General features: G+C 44.2%; 1 protein-coding gene across 1 annotated transcript; it reads right to left on the reverse strand.

The window, feature by feature from the left end:
* Nucleotides 1-27: 27 nt before the first annotated feature.
* On the reverse strand, nt 28-17,534 carry LOC109908316 (structural maintenance of chromosomes protein 1A-like). The gene is made up of 23 exons (XM_020506940.2): nt 17,197-17,534; nt 16,457-16,645; nt 15,979-16,091; nt 15,304-15,507; nt 14,729-14,967; nt 14,263-14,521; nt 12,964-13,104; nt 12,672-12,854; nt 12,295-12,402; nt 10,669-10,854; nt 9,314-9,493; nt 8,993-9,139; nt 8,607-8,744; nt 8,184-8,407; nt 7,760-7,901; nt 6,292-6,437; nt 5,867-6,020; nt 4,478-4,588; nt 4,062-4,218; nt 3,656-3,810; nt 3,141-3,362; nt 1,725-1,832; nt 28-1,517 (listed from the first exon to the last, which is right to left on the reverse strand). The coding sequence occupies exons 1-23, from the start codon at nt 17,303-17,305 to the stop codon at nt 1,437-1,439; spliced, it is 3,696 nt and encodes a 1,231-aa protein (XP_020362529.1). The 5' UTR covers nt 17,306-17,534; the 3' UTR covers nt 28-1,436.
* Between the last annotated feature and the right edge of the window lie 677 nt (nt 17,535-18,211).

Below are 18,211 nucleotides of genomic sequence, written 5' to 3' on the forward strand. Positions count from 1 at the left end.
ACTGCTACTACTGCTACAACTCAATCGGAGTTCTAAAATAGTTGTGTTTATTAACTTAAAATAATCAATCCACTGTCAATGGAATACACAACATTTCTGAAGCAGGATTGACCCATAACTGGAGTTACCCCATATGTCTTGGACTGGTTAAAAATAAATGCCATGGGACACTTTCAAAGCCACTATCAAAAGCAGACATCACTTCCCCAAATCAATGGTACTCAGCTACTAATAACTTTATCACCTAAATAAATTGTCCAAAAGTGATAATACAATTCATGAAGATTGGATTTGAACTTTCTGCTAGAAACAGACGTGCTACAGTAGAAACACATTACTAGCAAAGCCTAAGGTAATAATTGCTTTTCATTATCATTTTAAAAGTGATGTTCACCAGTTGTCACCTCTATTTACGTGATAAAATGATATGGGTCACACTAATGGAGTTCCATGATTTATCTCATGACAGTTTGTAATGTGCTCGATGCCTTTAAAGATCATTAAACAGTATACAATAAGTTGGGTCCTGTGTTTTGCAGTCATGTGACATGCCTGGATTTTAACCTTCATCTAAAGCTTTTTCAAACTGTCCCCTTTTATTTTAGGTGTAATTCTCATTTCTAGATAACCCTTAAAATACTTGACAAAATCTTGCTATGGCACATGATTGCACAAAACACAGGGCCCAAATGTGCGTCTGCTCTCTTCATCCACCTCAAACTCGACAGGTTCTCCATCTCCGACACTGAGAAAGGTATTATAGTGTTTTTCTTCAACACTGCAAAAGGTATTTCCTTGGGTTGTTTTACTTTATGGTCGTACATTGTACAAAAACTACTTATTTGGTGCCATTCCTGTTGGTGAAACCAACTGTAGCCATTCCTGACTTGATACTACACTTGATCTGAGGCAAAAGACAGAGAAATGATAGCCATAGGCATTGCTGACATTGAACCACATTGTGAAGAAGTGAAACAACCAGAACAACTCAGTTTGGATCCAAGCTAGTTAAACTGGGGGGGTGGAGGGGAATCAGATGACATCCGACTGTCGATGACGCAGACATCAAATGAGACCTAAGGCTTTTCCACTTCTAACACAAATCACATAATGAAAGTAGCACAAAAAAATGAAAAATGCCCAAGCAGGCTGTACTAACCAGGATTTCAGAAACATACATTTCAGTGAGTAAAATTTAAAAAAAAAAAGAGATAGAAAACAGGCAGAAACAGCAAGGGACTAGCTGGACTTAAAAAAAACACTCATTTCCATTGTCAGTTACAAAATGTTTTAAAACGTTTTCAGTTGCCTGCCCTAAGGAATACAACCATGGTTCAGTTGACCAAGCAGAACGTCAAAATGCCAATGAGTTAAAAGGTATGCCTGTCGTTTAATTTCGCTCCTCTCCTCCGAGTGATGTCCTGCTGGTTGGGGTTCTACTCATTGGGGTTGGGGTTGGCCTCATGGTATACAGACAGGTCAAAGGTTAGTACTTTGCTGATGACGCAATCTCCTTGCTGTGGAGGGGAAAGAGTGGTGCTGTCAGTTTTGCCATTATTTCATAGAAAACAGCTGGCACACAACTACATTTTATTATCTAATGTGTGAGAGAAAATGTAAAGACAGTCTTATGGAAAGTATTGTTTTTATGTGGAATTATTAAAATGATTTATGGATAGGTGTGTTGCCTCTATTGTTTATGCGGTGCTTGTGTGTGAGCATACCTCTGGATAGACCCCGATGAGCGAGTCAGCCTTGGTGTAGAACTCTTCCTTCAGAGAGATCACTATAGCCTGAGTATTCACTGACTGGTCCTTAATGTAGTTGGCCACCTGCAGGGTCACATATTTAGAGAGTTAGGATGTTGAGGTGTCTGCATTATGATGCATTTACATTACCTACATTCCATGGCAGCCATGTTAGCTCCTCACGGGCAATATTGACCAACAGCAGTTCACTGAATAATAAAGCAACGATAAGTACAATGTTAACAATTCTCGTCATGAATGGATAAATGGAACGCTCGAAGGCGCCAACATGGCATCCATTCTTAAAGTTGGCCCAACTCTCTAAATATATGGCTCTGGTCACCTGTATAGATGGACAGTATTAGACATAATAGCATGGTCATTACATAAGTCATGTAGTTGGCCACCTACAAAATATGGAAGGACAACACATTAGACATGACAATAACACAAGGCTCGTCTGAAATGGCATCCTACTTCCAACCTATCCCCGTTATACAGGAAGAATACGTGCTCTTTCCATGACAATAACATGAGGCTCGTCTGAAATGGCATCCTACTTCCAACCTATCCCCGTTATACAGGAAGAATACGTGCTCTTTCCATGACAATAACATGAGGCTCGTCTGAAATGGCATCCTACTTCCAACCTATCCCCGTTATACAGGAAGAATACGTGCTCTTTCCATGACAATAACATGAGGCTCGTCTGAAATGGCATCCTACTTCCAACCTATCCCCGTTATACAGGAAGAATACGTGCTCTTTCCATGACAATTACATGAGGCTCATCTGAAATGGCATCCTACTTCCAACCTATCCCCGTTATACAGGAAGAATACGTGCTCTTTCCATGACAATAACATGAGGCTCATCTGAAATGGCATCCTACTTCCAACCTATCCCCGTTATACACGAAAAATACGTGCTCTTTCCATGACAGAATGACCAGGTGAATACAGATGCTAGAATCCCGTATTGTTTTCACTTGTTGAGGCAACTGAGAACACACTGTGTATGCGTGTTATTCAGAGGGTGAATGGGCAAGACTAAAACATATAAGTTCCTTGAACGGGGTATGGTAGTGGATGCCAGGCGCACCGGTTTGTGTCAAGAACTGCAATGCTGTTGGGTTTTTCATGCCCAACAGTTTCCCGTGTGTATCAAGAATGGTCCACCACCCAAAGGACATCCAGCCAATTTGATACAACTGTGGGAAGCATTGGAGTCAACAAGTGCCAGCATCCCTGTGGAACGCTTTAGACACCTTGTAGAGTCCATGCCCCGATGAATTGAGGCGGTTCAGAGGGCAAAATGAGGGGGGGTATGGAGTATGGACATTTCAAGAGATTTTTAAAAAAAATGTAGTTTTTGCAGCAGGGTTTTAGACACCTTGCCGATGTTGGTGTTGTCCAGAGCAGCATCAATCTCATCCAGGACGAAGAATGGGGCAGGCTTGTAGCTGTGTATGGCGAACAGCAGAGCCAGGGCAGCTACAGTCTTCTCCCCTCCAGACAGGTTGTCCATGGGTCTGAACCTCTTTCCAGGGGCCACACAGTTATAGTTGATCCCATCCAGGTAAGGCTCCTCAGGGTTCTCTGGCCCAAGGAAGGCCTGGGGGGGTAGACAGATATTTAACCAACATGTACACAGAGGTGCAGCCAAATATCACAACATCCGAGAAGGAATAGTTGTCTCGCTCACAATTAAAAGCTGATGGTATTATTTCTTTAGACTAAAAGCATAACTTTTAGTCCCAATTCTTTTACATTATTTTGAATAAATAAAATGTAGTTTCTTCTGGGAACACAGTTAACCATGTAAAAGTCAGCCCCTGCCAAGGACACTCCATTTGACTCAACCCAATAGGACAAAACAATATGCTATCTGGTCACAGAGAGTGATACCTGGGCAGAGCTGTTGCGTGACAGGGCTTTGTAGATCTCATCGATGTTGGTGGACACAGCCTCAAAACAGGCGTTGAAGCGGTCAAACCTCTCCTTCTTGATCTGCTCAAACGCCTGCTTGGCCTTCTTGGCTCTCTTACGGGCCGCCTCAAACTCTGGAATACAGATTAGATCATCATGAACACATTATGCAATAATTATATATTTTTTCTTGTTTCAGTAACATTTCATACATTCAGTGAGAGAGGGATTTAGTTCGCCCATGTCTCCAGGCTCAAGTGTAAGCCTGGGTTCTACATTTCTCACTTCATCCCCCCTTCACCTGTCCCTGACAGACTCTAGTTTCTCCATGGCCTTCATGTTGGGTTCCACACCTTCCAACTAAATCCTGACCTCCTCCTCTCACCGTCACTGGTCTCCTGGAACTTGTCCCTGACAGACTCTAGTTTCTCCATGGCCTTCATGTTGGGTGCGCTGATCCTCTGCAGTATGGACTGCTGCTCGTTGAGCCGCTGCTGCAGTGTGTGCATCTCTGCTTTGATCTCATCCTCTGCCAGCGCGTCCTGAGAGAGTCCGGACACACACACAGGCACGCAAACAAACACAAATATGTTAGGTGACTCATATCCTCGGCTCACACTGCATTTCAAACTCACCTAAAACAACCCTATTGCTGGGTATTGAATCATGACTGAAACAGCTACAGTACACATAGATGTAGAGTCTGAGTCTATGTGGAGAGAGAAACTATGTCCCAATTCTCCACACCTTTCCCAGACTCAGCCTTGGTATACAGGGTTCAGGCATGTGTGTACTTCTTACCTTGAGGTCTTCAGACAGGTTGCTGTAGTCGATCTCTATGAGAGCCTCTTTAGCCAGGACAGTACTGGACGTTCTCTGACTGCTGCTAGACTCCTCCTGCTGGGAGCTCCCCTAGAGGGGCAGAGAGTGAACACAGTGAGGCAGTCAGGTCGGTCGGAAGCAGGGTTGGGGAGTAACGGATTACAAAAATGTTAACTGCAATCAGTTATTTTACAAGCTAAAATATTGCAATCAGATAACAGATACTTTTGAAAAACTAGATGATTACTTCGAGGATTACTTTTAAATTCAGAAAGGATGTTTGCTAAAAAAAATCTTTGACTCAATGACATTCAAATCTGCATTGAAAAAAGACGCATGTTTAAGTTTGTTCTACCTGAGCAAGTCTGACCACAAGTCAGAGACCACTATGATGTCAGACCACTATGATGTCAGAGAGCACTATGATGACAGGGACCACTATGATGTCACACCAAACGTGTTTGATGGATCGCGGAAAAAGAGCATAAATAGGCTTTTGTAGGCTACAGTCCAAGCTATGTCTTCCAATGGTGCGACTGCTGTCAGCATCCAAAGATTATCCAACTTGAATAAACGCTTGGAGGTCAGGATGACAGCAGTGGTGTAGTCTGCGGCAATACGGATATCACTTGTTATTGAATCACACTGCTGCTCTCTCATTTAACTATTGGAGCCTTACGGATTGTGGTTGTTGTGGATGCCTGTTCACAAATCTAAATGTGTATTTGAACCCAATAATAGTTGAATTCAAGAAGTTTAAGCTGCCTATCAATCATTGTTTTTAAAACCAGTGGACAGCCAGTGAAAAATGCGCTCTTGCAACAGCTGCATAGTGAGGATCCCAGTTTATGGAATAAAAGTGGGGCTTTTATTAACCCATCTAATTTATGCCGATAAAAAAATGCATCCAAAGTCCTAATGGACACACGCTCGAACTCGCACACTTATTTTTATTTAGTGTAAAGATATCATTTAATAATGTTATTATATGTAGTAGAAAGCGGTGGGTTAGAAGAAGCCTACATAACCAACCCATAAAGTAAAATTTAACATCCATTGATGGCCAGATATGTAAACTTTAACATTGATTTATCCTGCAATAGATGTCGTTCAATTGGTAACATACATTTTTGTCTTCTTCTAATGCCTCTTAAGGGGTAAAGTAATCTAAAAGTAACTGAATGTAATCAGATTACATGACCGTGTTTGGGTAATCCAAGAGTTATGTTACTGATTACAATTTTGGACAGGTAACTAGTAACAGATTACATTTAGAAAGTAACTAGCCCAACCCTGGTCAGAAGGGAGAAGGAGCGAGAGAAAGAAAAAAAGCAGGAGAGAGAGAGAGAAAAATAGTGTGTTTAGTACCTCTCCCTGGCCGATGTCGTCCATGGTCCCAGAGCAGAGCGGCAGTCTGATGTCCTGCATCTTACAGGCCTGCAGCAGGTTGTGGCGGTCGCTACGTTTCTGCTCCAGCTTGGTCTCGATGGCCGTCACCTCTTTCTGCAGCTGGGTCAGCTCCCTGTGGAAATAACACATTGGTCAAACAATAATGGCAGAAACTACAATGCTACAAACTAGTAGCAATCTTTCTGAGTCAGCTCCCTGAGGTAAACACAAACAGTTGTCAAACACTAAAACAATATGGCAACGCGACAACTGTTCTTTTTTCATAAAACACATAAATAAATCAATGTAGTAAGTCAAAAAATATGTGCCTTTTAGAAATGGGTGGAGAAAAAAAAAGAGGATGAGGGTTTGGTTTGTGTGCGTGTCTAAACTTTGAGACTCACTTGTTGGCTCCTCCCAGTTTCTTACGTATCTCTTCCATCTGGTGGTTCTTGTCGTTGACCTCTGACTTCTTGGTGAGGTGCTGGTTCTTCAGGTCCTGCAGCTGGGCCATGGTCTCATCTATGGTCTTCATGTGGCGGTGCTCCTCCTGGGAAAGACAAGACACAGGGAGAAAAAGGTTCAAAACAACTCTTCCAATCTGACCAACAAAGAAAGATATTACACATTTGATTGATGCCATCGGTCTGAGACTTTAGGGCGCGTCCCAACACTTCCTCGTCATGCATTTAAAAGCATTGGATTGGTGGAGGGTGGTTGGCAGCAGATTGTTCAATCCATGAGAGGGAGTGTGCAATTGCACATTTCAGGAGAAGGGTAGCGAATCGGGTACTCATCATAGTACTCATCATACTTCTCCACTTATTCCACATTTTGTCTTGTCCAAAATGTAGTATAAGCCTGAATTCAAAATGGATTAAATATACACTACCGTTCTAAAGTTTGGGGTCACTAAGAAATGTCCTGGTTTTTGAAAGAAAAGCTATTTTTTGGGGTAAATTAAAAGAACATCAAATTGATCAGAAATATAGTGTAGACATAGTTAATGTTGTAAATGACTATTCTGGCAGAAAACGACTTATTTTTTATGGAATATCTACATAGGTGGACAGAGTCCCATTATCAGCAACCATCACTCATGTGTTCCAATGGCACGTTGTGTTAGCTAATCCAAGTTTATCATTTAAAAAAAAGGCTAACAGATTATTAGAAAGCCCTTTTGCAATTATGTTACCACATCTGAAAACCCAATCGGACATCTCTGGAATACTTATGTAAATGTGATATTTTCGGTTTTTCTTAAAGCAATCTAAAAACCTGTATTTGCTTTGTCATTATGGGGTATTGTGTGAATATTGATGAGGGGAAAAAACGATTTCAGCAATTTTAGAACAAGGCGGTAACATAACAAAATGTTGAAAAAGTCAAGGGGTCTCAATACTTTTAAAATGCACTGTATGTGTTGGGTACAGAGATGAGGTAGTCATTCAAAAATCAGGTTAAACATAATTTTTGCACACAGAGTGAGTCCATGCAACTTGTTAAGCAACGTTTTACTCCTAAACTTATCTAGCCTTGCCATAACAAAGGGGTTGAATACTTATTGACTCAAGACATTTCATTTATTTATTAATTTGTAAAAAAAAAAAAAAAAAAAGGAATTTAAACCTAATTCCACTTTGATATTATGGGGTATAGTGTGTGTAGGCCACAGACCAAACATCTGGATTCAATCCATTTTAAATTCAGGCTGTAACACAACTAAATGTGGAAAAAGTCCAGGGAGAGGAATACTGTCTGAATGCACTGTCGTTTAGAAGCCGTTTACATTAACCTCTCTACCTTCTTGAGACTCTATATATTGCAATGGTGTCTCTACCTTCTTGAGTCTGTATCTCAGCCTCGACTTACCTTCTTGAGTCTCTCTATCTCGGCCTCGTCCTTCTTGACGGTCTGCTCCCACATCATGACCTTCTCTTGGTCCTCCTTCAGCTGGTTCTTCTCATAGTCCAGCTGGATGCCCAGACGAGTCTTCTGGGTCTCAAACTCCAGCCTAGAGGACACAAAGACAGACACAAAATGGATGACGTTAGCTAAGTAAACCCACTCAGAGAAACTGAGAGACAGGCTAAAGGCAAGGCATGAACTGGATTAATGTAAAGGGTCAACACACTCAGAGAAACTGAGTGACAGACTAGGCCCAAAATGGCTGATGTTAGGTCAAACTATCCAGAGAAACTGAGAGACAGGCGAGTCACAAAATGGACGCCTGCAGTGCATTAAAAACAGGTTGACTCGGTTCATATTGACCCATAGTGGAAGATGAGAGACTCACCGTTTCTTTGCGATCTCGTTCTGCCTCTTGACCTTCTCCTCCTCGAACTCTCTGATGTTCCTGACTCCAATCTCCTTACAGAACTCGATGAACACCTCGTCTTCCACAACGTTCATACGGTCTCTCAGATCATTGACCTCCTTCTCACGGGATTGGATGATCCTCTTGATGTCGTTAATGCGAGGGCAGAAGTTAGCCAGCTCACTCTCCAGCTTAGACTTCTCCTACAGGAAGTGGGAAAATTACTTGAGTTAGTCTAATGAATCACACCTAACACCACTACTACTATTATGTGATTGATGACTCTTAATGACCAATTATAGGTCATCATGGAACCACAAATGGGCACTTTTGTAGCCTCAAGCTACAAAACCAACTGACACAGTTTGTGCTGTGGCCCCCTGTGTTGCTACACCTCCATACCTGCATGTTGAGGGAGAGGTGTCGGGTCTTGGTCTGTTCCAGGTCACTCTGGGAGTATTTCAGTCTCATCTGGAGGCCGTGGGCCTGAGACTGGACCTGACGCAGCTCTGCCTCCTTCCTCTTAGCCTTCATTTGCTCCTGTCGACACGAGAGAGGTGCATTGTGGGTAATGTAGTGAGCATCCTCCACAGATTTCTGATACTAAATTAGTTTAGTATATTTTGCACAGATACATCACACACACAGTAGTCAATGAACGGAGGGTAAACAAGTCCAGCACTGGCTTATCAGCACCCAGAATCATGTGCTTTTCAGGAAAGAAACTATATATACACACAAACCCCAATTCATTGTACAGGCCTATAACATTTTTAGAGACAGGTTACCTTGAGTTCCTCAGTGAGTTTCTCCTTCTTGTCCTTGAGTTTGTCCACAGCCTTCTCATCCCAGCGCCTGGCCTTAGCCTTCAGATCACTGGCTCCACCCGAGATCACACCAGACTTCTGGAAAAGTGTACCGTCCAGGGCCACCGTCTGGAGAGAGAGGGGGGAGGGAGGATGGAGAGGGGGAGAGAGGTGGAGTGAGGATGGAGAGAGAGTGCGTGAGAGGGATAGATGGATGGACAGACAGAAAAATAAATGTTGTTAGGTTGCATAACTTTCAATCAACCAGTGAAGGTGTGTGTGTGTGTGTCCATGTGTTTGTACCTTGTGTCTGTAGGGCCCTCCGAAGGCGATGCGTCGAGCGTCCTCTACGTTCTCACAGACCAGTGCGTTACCACAGGCGTACTGCAGGGCCTTCTTAATGTGAGGCGGCTCGTAGCGGATCACATCGATCACCAGCTTGGCTCCACGCAGCTCACGCAGCTTCTCATCTGTAGGCTTCACCTGGAGACACCACAGAGAAACCCGAACAGTAAAGACTGATACAACCACAGAGAGACCCGGACAGTAAAGGCTGATACAACCACAGAGAGACCCGGACAGTAAAGACTGACACAACCACAGAGAGACCCGGACAGTAAAGGCTGACACCACAGAGAGACCCGGACAGTAAAGGCTGACACCACAGAGAGACCCAGACAGTAAAGACTGATACAACCACAGAGAGACCCGGACAGTAAAGACTGATACAACCACAGAGAGACCCGGACAGTAAAGGCTGACACAACCACAGAGAGACCCGGACAGTAAAGGCTGACACAACCACAGAGAGACCCGGACAGTAAAGGCTGACACAACCACAGAGAGACCCGGACAGTAAAGACTGATACAACCACAGAGAGACCCGGACAGTAAAGACTGACACCACAGAGAGACCCGGACAGTAAAGGCTGACACCACAGAGAGACCCCGGACAGTAAAGACTGATACAACCACAGAGACACCCGGACAGTAAAGACTGATACAACCACAGAGACCCGGACAGTAAAGACTGATACAACCACAGAGAGACCCGGACAGTAAAGGCTGAGGTAACTGTGTACATCTAAGTTAGGATTCCACCCTATGTTAGTGTGACCAGTCCCATTAACCGTAGTCTTCCCCCGTGTTTTACCTCCAGATAGACGAGGTTGAAGGAAGGTCTCCGGCTCTCCTCTCTGATGTACTGGATGCAGACTCATCTATCCATCCCTCCATCCACCCACCCATCCCTCCATCCATCCATCCATCCCTCCATCCATCCCTCCATCCCTCCATCCATCCATCCATCCACCCATCCCTCCATCCATCCACCCATCCCTCCATCCATCCACCCACCCGTCCGTCCGTCCGTCCATCCATCCCTCCATCCATCCATCCACCCCTCCCTCCCTCCCTCCCTCCCTCCCTCCCTCCCTCCCTCCCTCCCTCCCTCCATCCACCCATCTATCCATCATACCTCCAGATAGTCGAGTTGCAGGAAAGGTCTCTGGCTCTCCTCTCTGATGTACTGGATGCAGACTCATCCATCCACCCATCCATCCACCCACCCATCCATCCATCCATCCATCCATACATACACCCATCCATCCATCCATCCATCCACCCATCCATCCATCCATCCATTCTTAGCATCATACCTCCAGATAGTCGAGTGGCAGGAAGGTCTCTGGCTCTCCTCTCTGCTCTTTGATGTACTGGATACAGTCTCTACCGGTCTTCTCTGAGTCCACGATAATGGCATCCATATTCTTGCCCAGCACCTTGGTCACAGCGATCTGAAACTTCTTCTGAGTGGGCTGACACAGGTCGATCAGACGGCCGTACTGGAGGGAGGGTGTGGGGAGAGAACGTGAGCATTGGAATATGTAAAAACTATTTCACGATGACTTCAATGTTCTGATGACTCAGTTAGTAGAGCATGGTGCTTCACATGCATGACTGGAAATCGCTTTGGATAAAAGCATCTGCTACATGGCATATATTATCATTATCCCAAGAGAAGAAACATGTCTAGAACACAAGAACAGAGAACAGGTGTTAAGGAGAGTAAAACAGAGAAGGAGACCGTCTTTCTACCGGACCAGTTATCTCCACCTCTGAATACTCAGCTAAGAAAAGCCTACTGACATTTACTCCTGAGGCGCTGACCTGTTGCCCCCTCTACAACCACTGTGATTATTATTATTTGACCCTGCTGGTCATCTATGAACATTTGAACATCTTGAAGAATGATCTGACCTTATTGGCCATGTACTCTTATAATCTCCACCCGGCTTCTACATCTGCATCTCTTCCTCTTTTAGGCTGGGTTTCTGTATAAGCACTTTGTGACAACTTGTGATATAAAAAGGGTTTTATAAAATAAATGTGATTGATTGACATTGACAGGCATAGAAAGTGAACTCTGTGGTTGTCCTGTGCCAGCATCTAGTCCCTAGTCCTACTACAGATCTGCGGTAGAGTTTCTTCATGCTCTCCATGATCTTTGCTGTCTGATAGCCTCTAGCCTTTACAGGGAATGGTGTGGTAGCTATATGCTAGCCGTTAGCCTCCAGTGATCCTACCACAGATTGAGTCTCCTGACCCTCTCCATGATCTCTGCTTTGATTTAGCTAGCCTCTGACCCCTAGCCTCTACAGACAACTCTGTCGTTACGCTATGCTAGCCTCTGACCCCTCGCCTCTACAGACAACTCTGTCGTTACGCTATGCTAGCCTCTGACCCCTAGCCTCTACAGACAACTCTGTCGTTATGCTATGCTAGCCTCTGACCCCTAGCCTCTACAGACAACTCTGTCGTTACGCTATGCTAGCATCTGACCCCTAGCCTCTACAGCTAACTTTGAGTTACCCTATGCTAGCCTCTGACTCCAAGCCTCTACAGACAACTCTGTGTTACCCTATGCTAGCCTCTGACCCCTAGCCTCTACAGACAACTCTGTCGTTACGCTATGCTAGCCTCTGACCCCTAGCCTCTACAGACAACTCTGTCGTTACGCTATGCTAGCCTCTGACCCCTAGCCTCTACAGACAACTCTGTCATTACGCTATGCTAACCTCTGACCCCTAGACTCTACAGACAACTCTGTCGTTACGCTATGCTAGCCTCTGACCCCTAGCCTCTACAGACAACTCTGTCGTTACGCTATGCTAACCTCTGACCCCTAGTCTCTACAGACAACTCTGCGTTACGCTATGCTAACCTCTGACCCCTAGCTTCTACAGACAACTCTGCGTTACGCTATGCTAGCCTCCAGGTCTTACCACAGATCCGGGGTACAGTCTCTTGATGCTGTCCATGATCTCTGCTTTGCGTGCCTGCCTGCTGTTCTCCTGTCTGTCGATCCTGGCGTCTCCTAGCTGCTCCATCACCTAGGGAACAGACACAGAGAGACAGGCTGTCAATCAAATATCTTAATGTCCTCAGCCCAAACCATGTATATGACAGGATCCAGGGACTTGCCATTTGCTAGAAAATCCATAACAGCAAAACTGAAATGATAAGATTCTGTTTTTTTGCCAAGATTGGCATTTGTGATACAGCGATCATGTAATGTCAACACACCATGTTATGTTTTTCCCAATGTGTTTCAGTATCAATCAATGACTGATTGAATGATTGACAGATAGCGTTCCAGTACCTGATTGAGTTCCAGGTTGATCTCGTCGATCCTGTTCTTTGCCCCCTCCACCTGCTCAGTCAGCTCCTCCTCCATTCTGTTCTGTTCATCCAGAGACTGCTTGCTGGTGGTAATGTAGTCCTCCAGCTTCTCAATACGCTTCTGGTTCTCCTCTATCTCACGGATCTTCTGCTTGATCTTTGCCTGCAGATGAACATTTGAATAACGTTTCTCTCTCTTTGGTCACTCCTTCAACTTTTCCGTTGGGTTCCCCAATGAGCACAACCCTTTATTCTGTATCAGCATCCTTTACCTCAGTCTCCACTTTCTTCCTCTCTTCCAGGTCGAGGCGATCCTGGTCTGCCTTCTGGTCTCTGTTGAACTTCTCCAGCTCCTGGGCAAGAGTGGCTGCCCGCTTACTGGCCTCCTCCTTCAGACGGTGGTACACCTTCACCTGGGGAGGGAAGGAGGGGGAAAGAGGTGGAGAGTAGTAGATATTACTGGATGGTTCAATTCAAATCACATGTTATTTGTCTAATGCGCCGAATACAACAGGTGTAGTTTCACCTTACAGTGAAATGCTTACTTACAAGATCTTAACCAACAATGCAGTTAAGAAAAATACCTAAAATAAATAAATAATAATAAATAAAAGTAACAAATAATTAAAGAGCAGCAGTAAAATAACAATAGCGAGGCTATATACAGGGGGTACCGTTAGCAAGCTGTGCGGGAGAACCAGAATGCTTATTGGCTGAAAGCTGTGGTATATCAGACCGTATTCTACAGGTATGACAAAACAGTTATTTTTACTGTTGGCAACCAGTTAATAATAGCAATAAGGCACCTCGGGTGTTTGTGAAAACACTTATCAGCAACGGGAACCGTTAACACGGCTGGCTAGCTATCTTCCAGAGTGAACAACAGTAGAAGACGGGAAAAGGAAGACCCATTTCGGACAATCAGAGCCATAAGAGCTCTGAAAGGCCAACAACCTTCCTAAGGAGGGCTGATCTCCAACCGAGATCAACGACGAACGAAGGCATAATGTAAGTACATTCAGGATTTCTTATTCCAAAAAGGCGCCGATTCGTGTGCAAAGTATATGATTACTTTGAGGATAGTTCTAAATTGTACCCCTCTCTTAATTTTCTGTGTAACAAGCCGCAATATGTTGTCAGTCTGTTAGGGACCTTTTTCTCATGTATTAAGTATGTATGTTTATTCTGTGTTATTATTTAGTTAGCTAGTAAATATTTAATTAAACCAATTTGTGTAGTACTGTATCATGAGTACGGCTGGGGTTTTTGCAGATGCATGTGGCTACGATTGTTCAGAATGATGATATGATAAGAGGTTATGATTAATATGTTGACTGTTTTATGGATGTTATAGGTAAAGACCTTCAGAGTTTAATTCAGGAGATGGTAACTCTTTAAACAACCGCTCTCGTGGTGCCCCAGATCCTAATGAGTTAAATGTTACATGATTCATTTAAAAATCGGGTAACAATTAAACATAGTTAGTTGATTAAATAAATAATAGTCATCGGCTTAATGAAAGTAAAGTCACCACAATCCTTATGACTCTTCATAGACTCCCTGTCTCGAACCTGATTTTCCTCCAGTGTGAGGTCCTGTCCCTGGCTCTGGGCCTCCTCCTCCATTCGGTCGTCAAACTCCTGCCGGGCCATCTCCACGGCGCCCTGTTCTTTCTCCAACTCATCCATGTCCCCCTTCCTCTTCTTGTACAGCTTCTGGGCGTTCTGGAGGGACTTCTTGGCTGCTTCTAGTTTTTTGATCTTGTGGGAGGTGTTTTCTTTGGCCTTGATGTACTGGGGTCGCTTCTGGTTCAGCTCAGCGTCCTTCTCCCTGTAAAGGGTACGATATTCCTTCTTTAACTTCCAAATTGGTAACTATTTCCCCTGGCCTATCAAATCTCCACAATTTCTATAAGCTCCTTCCTCACGAGCTTTCCCTCCTTTCCCTCGCTCACTCCCACCCCCGCTCCCTACTCGCTGGTCTCTCATCATCCTCCCCAGCTCTTTCTCCCTCCCTACGTCCATCATCCCCACTTACTTGATCTCTTTCTCCACAGTCTGTTGGTCTCTCATCATCCTCCCCAGCTCTTTCTTCTTCTCCTTCAGTTCCTCCTCCACGTGGTCCATCTTCTTGCGGTCCTTGTCAATCCCCTTGTTGTGTTGCGACAGCTCGCGGTTCAGCTTCTCGATCTCAGCATCATTGTGATACAGTTTGAACAGCTGCATCTGGACGTGGGCTTTCACCACCTCGTCCTTCAGACGCTGGTAACGCTCAGCCTAGAGAGGAGGAGGCAGAAAGTGAATGTGTGTGTGTGTGTATTGAAGGAAGAAAACAAGTCCCGCACTTCCTTTTTCTGGTGAAAAACAGGAAAATGTTTATTCCATTTCACAGGGCTAACATTTTGACCAACTGGTCTTCATCAATGACAGACGATAGTGACAAAATGTGTGTCATAAGAACCACAACAAAGGACTATATGTATGGAGGAAGGGATGAGAGTATGTCAGTCTAACAATCTCAAAGTCCCAGTATGACCTTCCACCAGAAGATTAAAACGTGAGTGACGGGGAGAGGGAAAGAGCAGGATGTGGTGCCACCAGACAGGATGATACCTCCTCTTTCTCCTGCTTTGCCTCTTTGCGTTCCGCAGCGATGTTTTTCTTGCGGTGGTAGTTGAACTGTGTGTCCTCTTCAGCTTTCACCATCTCCTTCTTCCTGCGGTCGTACTCCTGAGCCAACTCCCCAGACCGGGAGATCTCCTCAAATAGAGCCGTACGCTCCTTAGGGTTCTTCATGGCTATTGACTCCACAGCACCCTGATTGGGGAATACATAGAGGTCACAGGTTACTAACACTGTCATACATAGGGTAAGAGAGGTCCATGGACAAATGGTCTGATGGGAGTTTTAATTCACTAATTCACTTATGAGAAAACGCTACACACATTCAGCTTAATTATGTAAATCGTTTGCATGTGCGTGATATATTGTGAACAAAGATTTTTTTAAATGCTTATGTTCATTTATACCATTTGTTTGCTTGTGACTATATTTGTGTGTGTGTTTTATTTGATTTTTATTTAACTAGGCAAGTCAGTTAAGAACAAATTCTCATTTACATATTTATTTATTGACAATGCTGGGCCAATTGTGTGCCGCCCTATGGGACTCCCAATGACGGCCGTTTGTGATACAGCCTGGAATCGAACCAGGGTCTGTAGTGACGCCTCTTGCACTGAGATGCAGTGCCTTAGACCGCTGCACCACTCAGGGAGCCCTGTGTCTCACCTGGAAGACGAGGAAGTTCCTGGCCTTGATGAGGATGCCTAGTTTCTCCAGCTCCTCGCTGTACTCTGCCAGATTCACCACCTTACTGTTGATTCGGTACTCTGACGACGAGCCTAAGACGTGCATTAAAAAGGGGTAAAACTATTATTATATGCATTATACTGTGCGTGTCCTAAGCTCTTCACTGTGCTCAGCCAGACCCCCCCGCCATACTGTTGATTCGGTACTCTGAGGAGGAGCCTGACACACACAGACAACATGGAAGATGGTTGTTATGAAGAATGACGCAGATCCTTACTTTTATCTACAGTATTTTTTTTGGGGGGGGGGGGTGCATATCAACCTTGTTTGCACCATCAGATATATAAACATCTTCAAAGAGGACCAGACGAAACTGAGTTAGGTGTCGTTAACCAAACAGTTTCTCTCTACCAATGGATCTGTGTTTAGAAAGTCAGTGGGGAACGCCGTGGCTTACCAATGATGATTCTGGTGAAGGTGCGCTCTTCTCCACTGTCCTCATGGTACACCATGCTCACAAAAGCTCTGTTGGCTGCTGGTTTCCCCACGGGAGCTCCGTGGATCAGGTCCTTCAGAGTCTTCACACGCAGGTTACTGGTCTTCTCAGCCAGCACAAAGCTGATGGCGTCCATGAGGTTGGACTTGCCTGGGAGGTAGAGAATATGAATGGAGTCAGTGAATGATCTATTGAAGTCTTGCAAATATGGTTGATTTGGAAAAGGACGTAACTAGCTGGCTTGGTTAAGACTACATAATAAAAGTGCTGCTCTAATGTTTATGCATGTGAGATCTCATTTTATTGTTCCTACTGACTGGGTGAATGTCAGGGAAGGAAATGTGTAGGGCGAGTTCGTTTTGCATGTCCCGGTGCACTGGGTGGGCAGTGTTTACACATTTACACCATTTCATTGGTCAAGAACTCTCCATCTACCAGCGCACCTGGCCATGCAAAACGAAGTTGGCCATTGATAGCTACCCAGCTAAACATTATGGAGGCGTGGCAAAATATGAATTAAAATGCAACGGTTCATATGCATGTACATTGCTGTCATTGTCAACACAGTATTGAAGCATTGCAGCTTGAAACAAATGTAGCAAATAGTCAACCCGGCTAAACTAGTAACGTTACCAGCAGTGCAGTAACGCTAAAATAAGCATTAGCTAGATAGAATACTTGCAATATTGACCATAACTTACCGGATCCATTGGGCCCAATAATCGCAGTGAATTTGTGAAAGGGGCCGATGATTTGTCGGCCCTTGTAAGATTTGAAGTTTTCGATCTCTATTAGCTTCAAATAACCCATTATGATCAGATCGCTTGTGCGAAAACAAAGAATATGTGTTGTTGTGATAGCAGCTAATGCTAGCTAGCGATTGAACTCGTACCATGCACGCAAATTGTAAATATTTGTTAAAAATAATCAAAAGTTACATTATCGATCGGTGTGCCAGGCTAACTAACGCGATTAGCTTGCAACAACAATGCGCCATTTTCCAGTCCTCCAGCAGGATTGGAGACCACTGAGCGCGCGTAAGGGAACGACTTCTCGCGAGATCTTACTGCTACGATTTATCAAAATGCCATAATAAACTTCAAGCGTTAATGTTTATTTCGAATGTCAGTACACTGACTGATTAAATTATTACAGTGAAATTGATTTCAGACCGCAATCATTTTAGAAGGTTTAAATGCCAAAGCAACCAAATATCTGTTTTGTTGAACTTTTCAGCCAACTACAGCCCCGTTCAAAACTATAGGGAGAATGTATAAAGTTGATTTGCAGGTGGACAACCTTTCCAATGTGGCAGTGGAACGCCGACTGGCCGCGGAGGCTGCGCTCCAGGCTCGGATCTTCAAGCATTGGAGAGAAGAGAACTGGAGGAGATGGAGGGTCAATGAGAGAAGGCCTTCTGTAAGCAACAGAGGGCAAGATATAGACAGACAGTGGGGTGTATTCATGGATGCCAAGGGAAGCCAGGCTTGACCAAGAAAAAAAGAAAAATACAAACACATTTTCTTAAATTCACAAGAGGATAAATGTACAGTACACGGCCAAAAGGATATGGACACCCCTCCAAGTTAATGAATTTGGCTATTTCAGCCACACCCTTTGATGCCAGGTGAATAAAATTGAACATACAATCTCCATAGACAAATATTGGCAGTAGAATGGCCTGTACTAAAGAGCTCAGTGACTTTCAATGTGGCA

This window comes from Oncorhynchus kisutch, linkage group LG17 (assembly GCF_002021735.2).
Source record: "Oncorhynchus kisutch isolate 150728-3 linkage group LG17, Okis_V2, whole genome shotgun sequence".
Classification (NCBI taxonomy): domain Eukaryota; kingdom Metazoa; phylum Chordata; class Actinopteri; order Salmoniformes; family Salmonidae; genus Oncorhynchus; species Oncorhynchus kisutch.

Bases quoted from the DNA above. Each gene is read 5' to 3' on its own strand.
- LOC109908316 (XM_020506940.2), bottom strand. From the start codon at position 17,305: ATGGGTTATTTGAAGCTAATAGAGATCGAAAACTTCAAATCTTACAAG. The intron at 10,855-12,294 runs GTAAGACCTGGA...CCCTCCCTCCAG, and splicing joins GACTGTACCCCGGATCTGTG to TACGGCCGTCTGATCGACCT. The intron at 9,494-10,668 runs GTATGATGCTAA...TGGTGTCTCCAG, and splicing joins TGCCACTCGACTATCTGGAG to GTGAAGCCTACAGATGAGAA.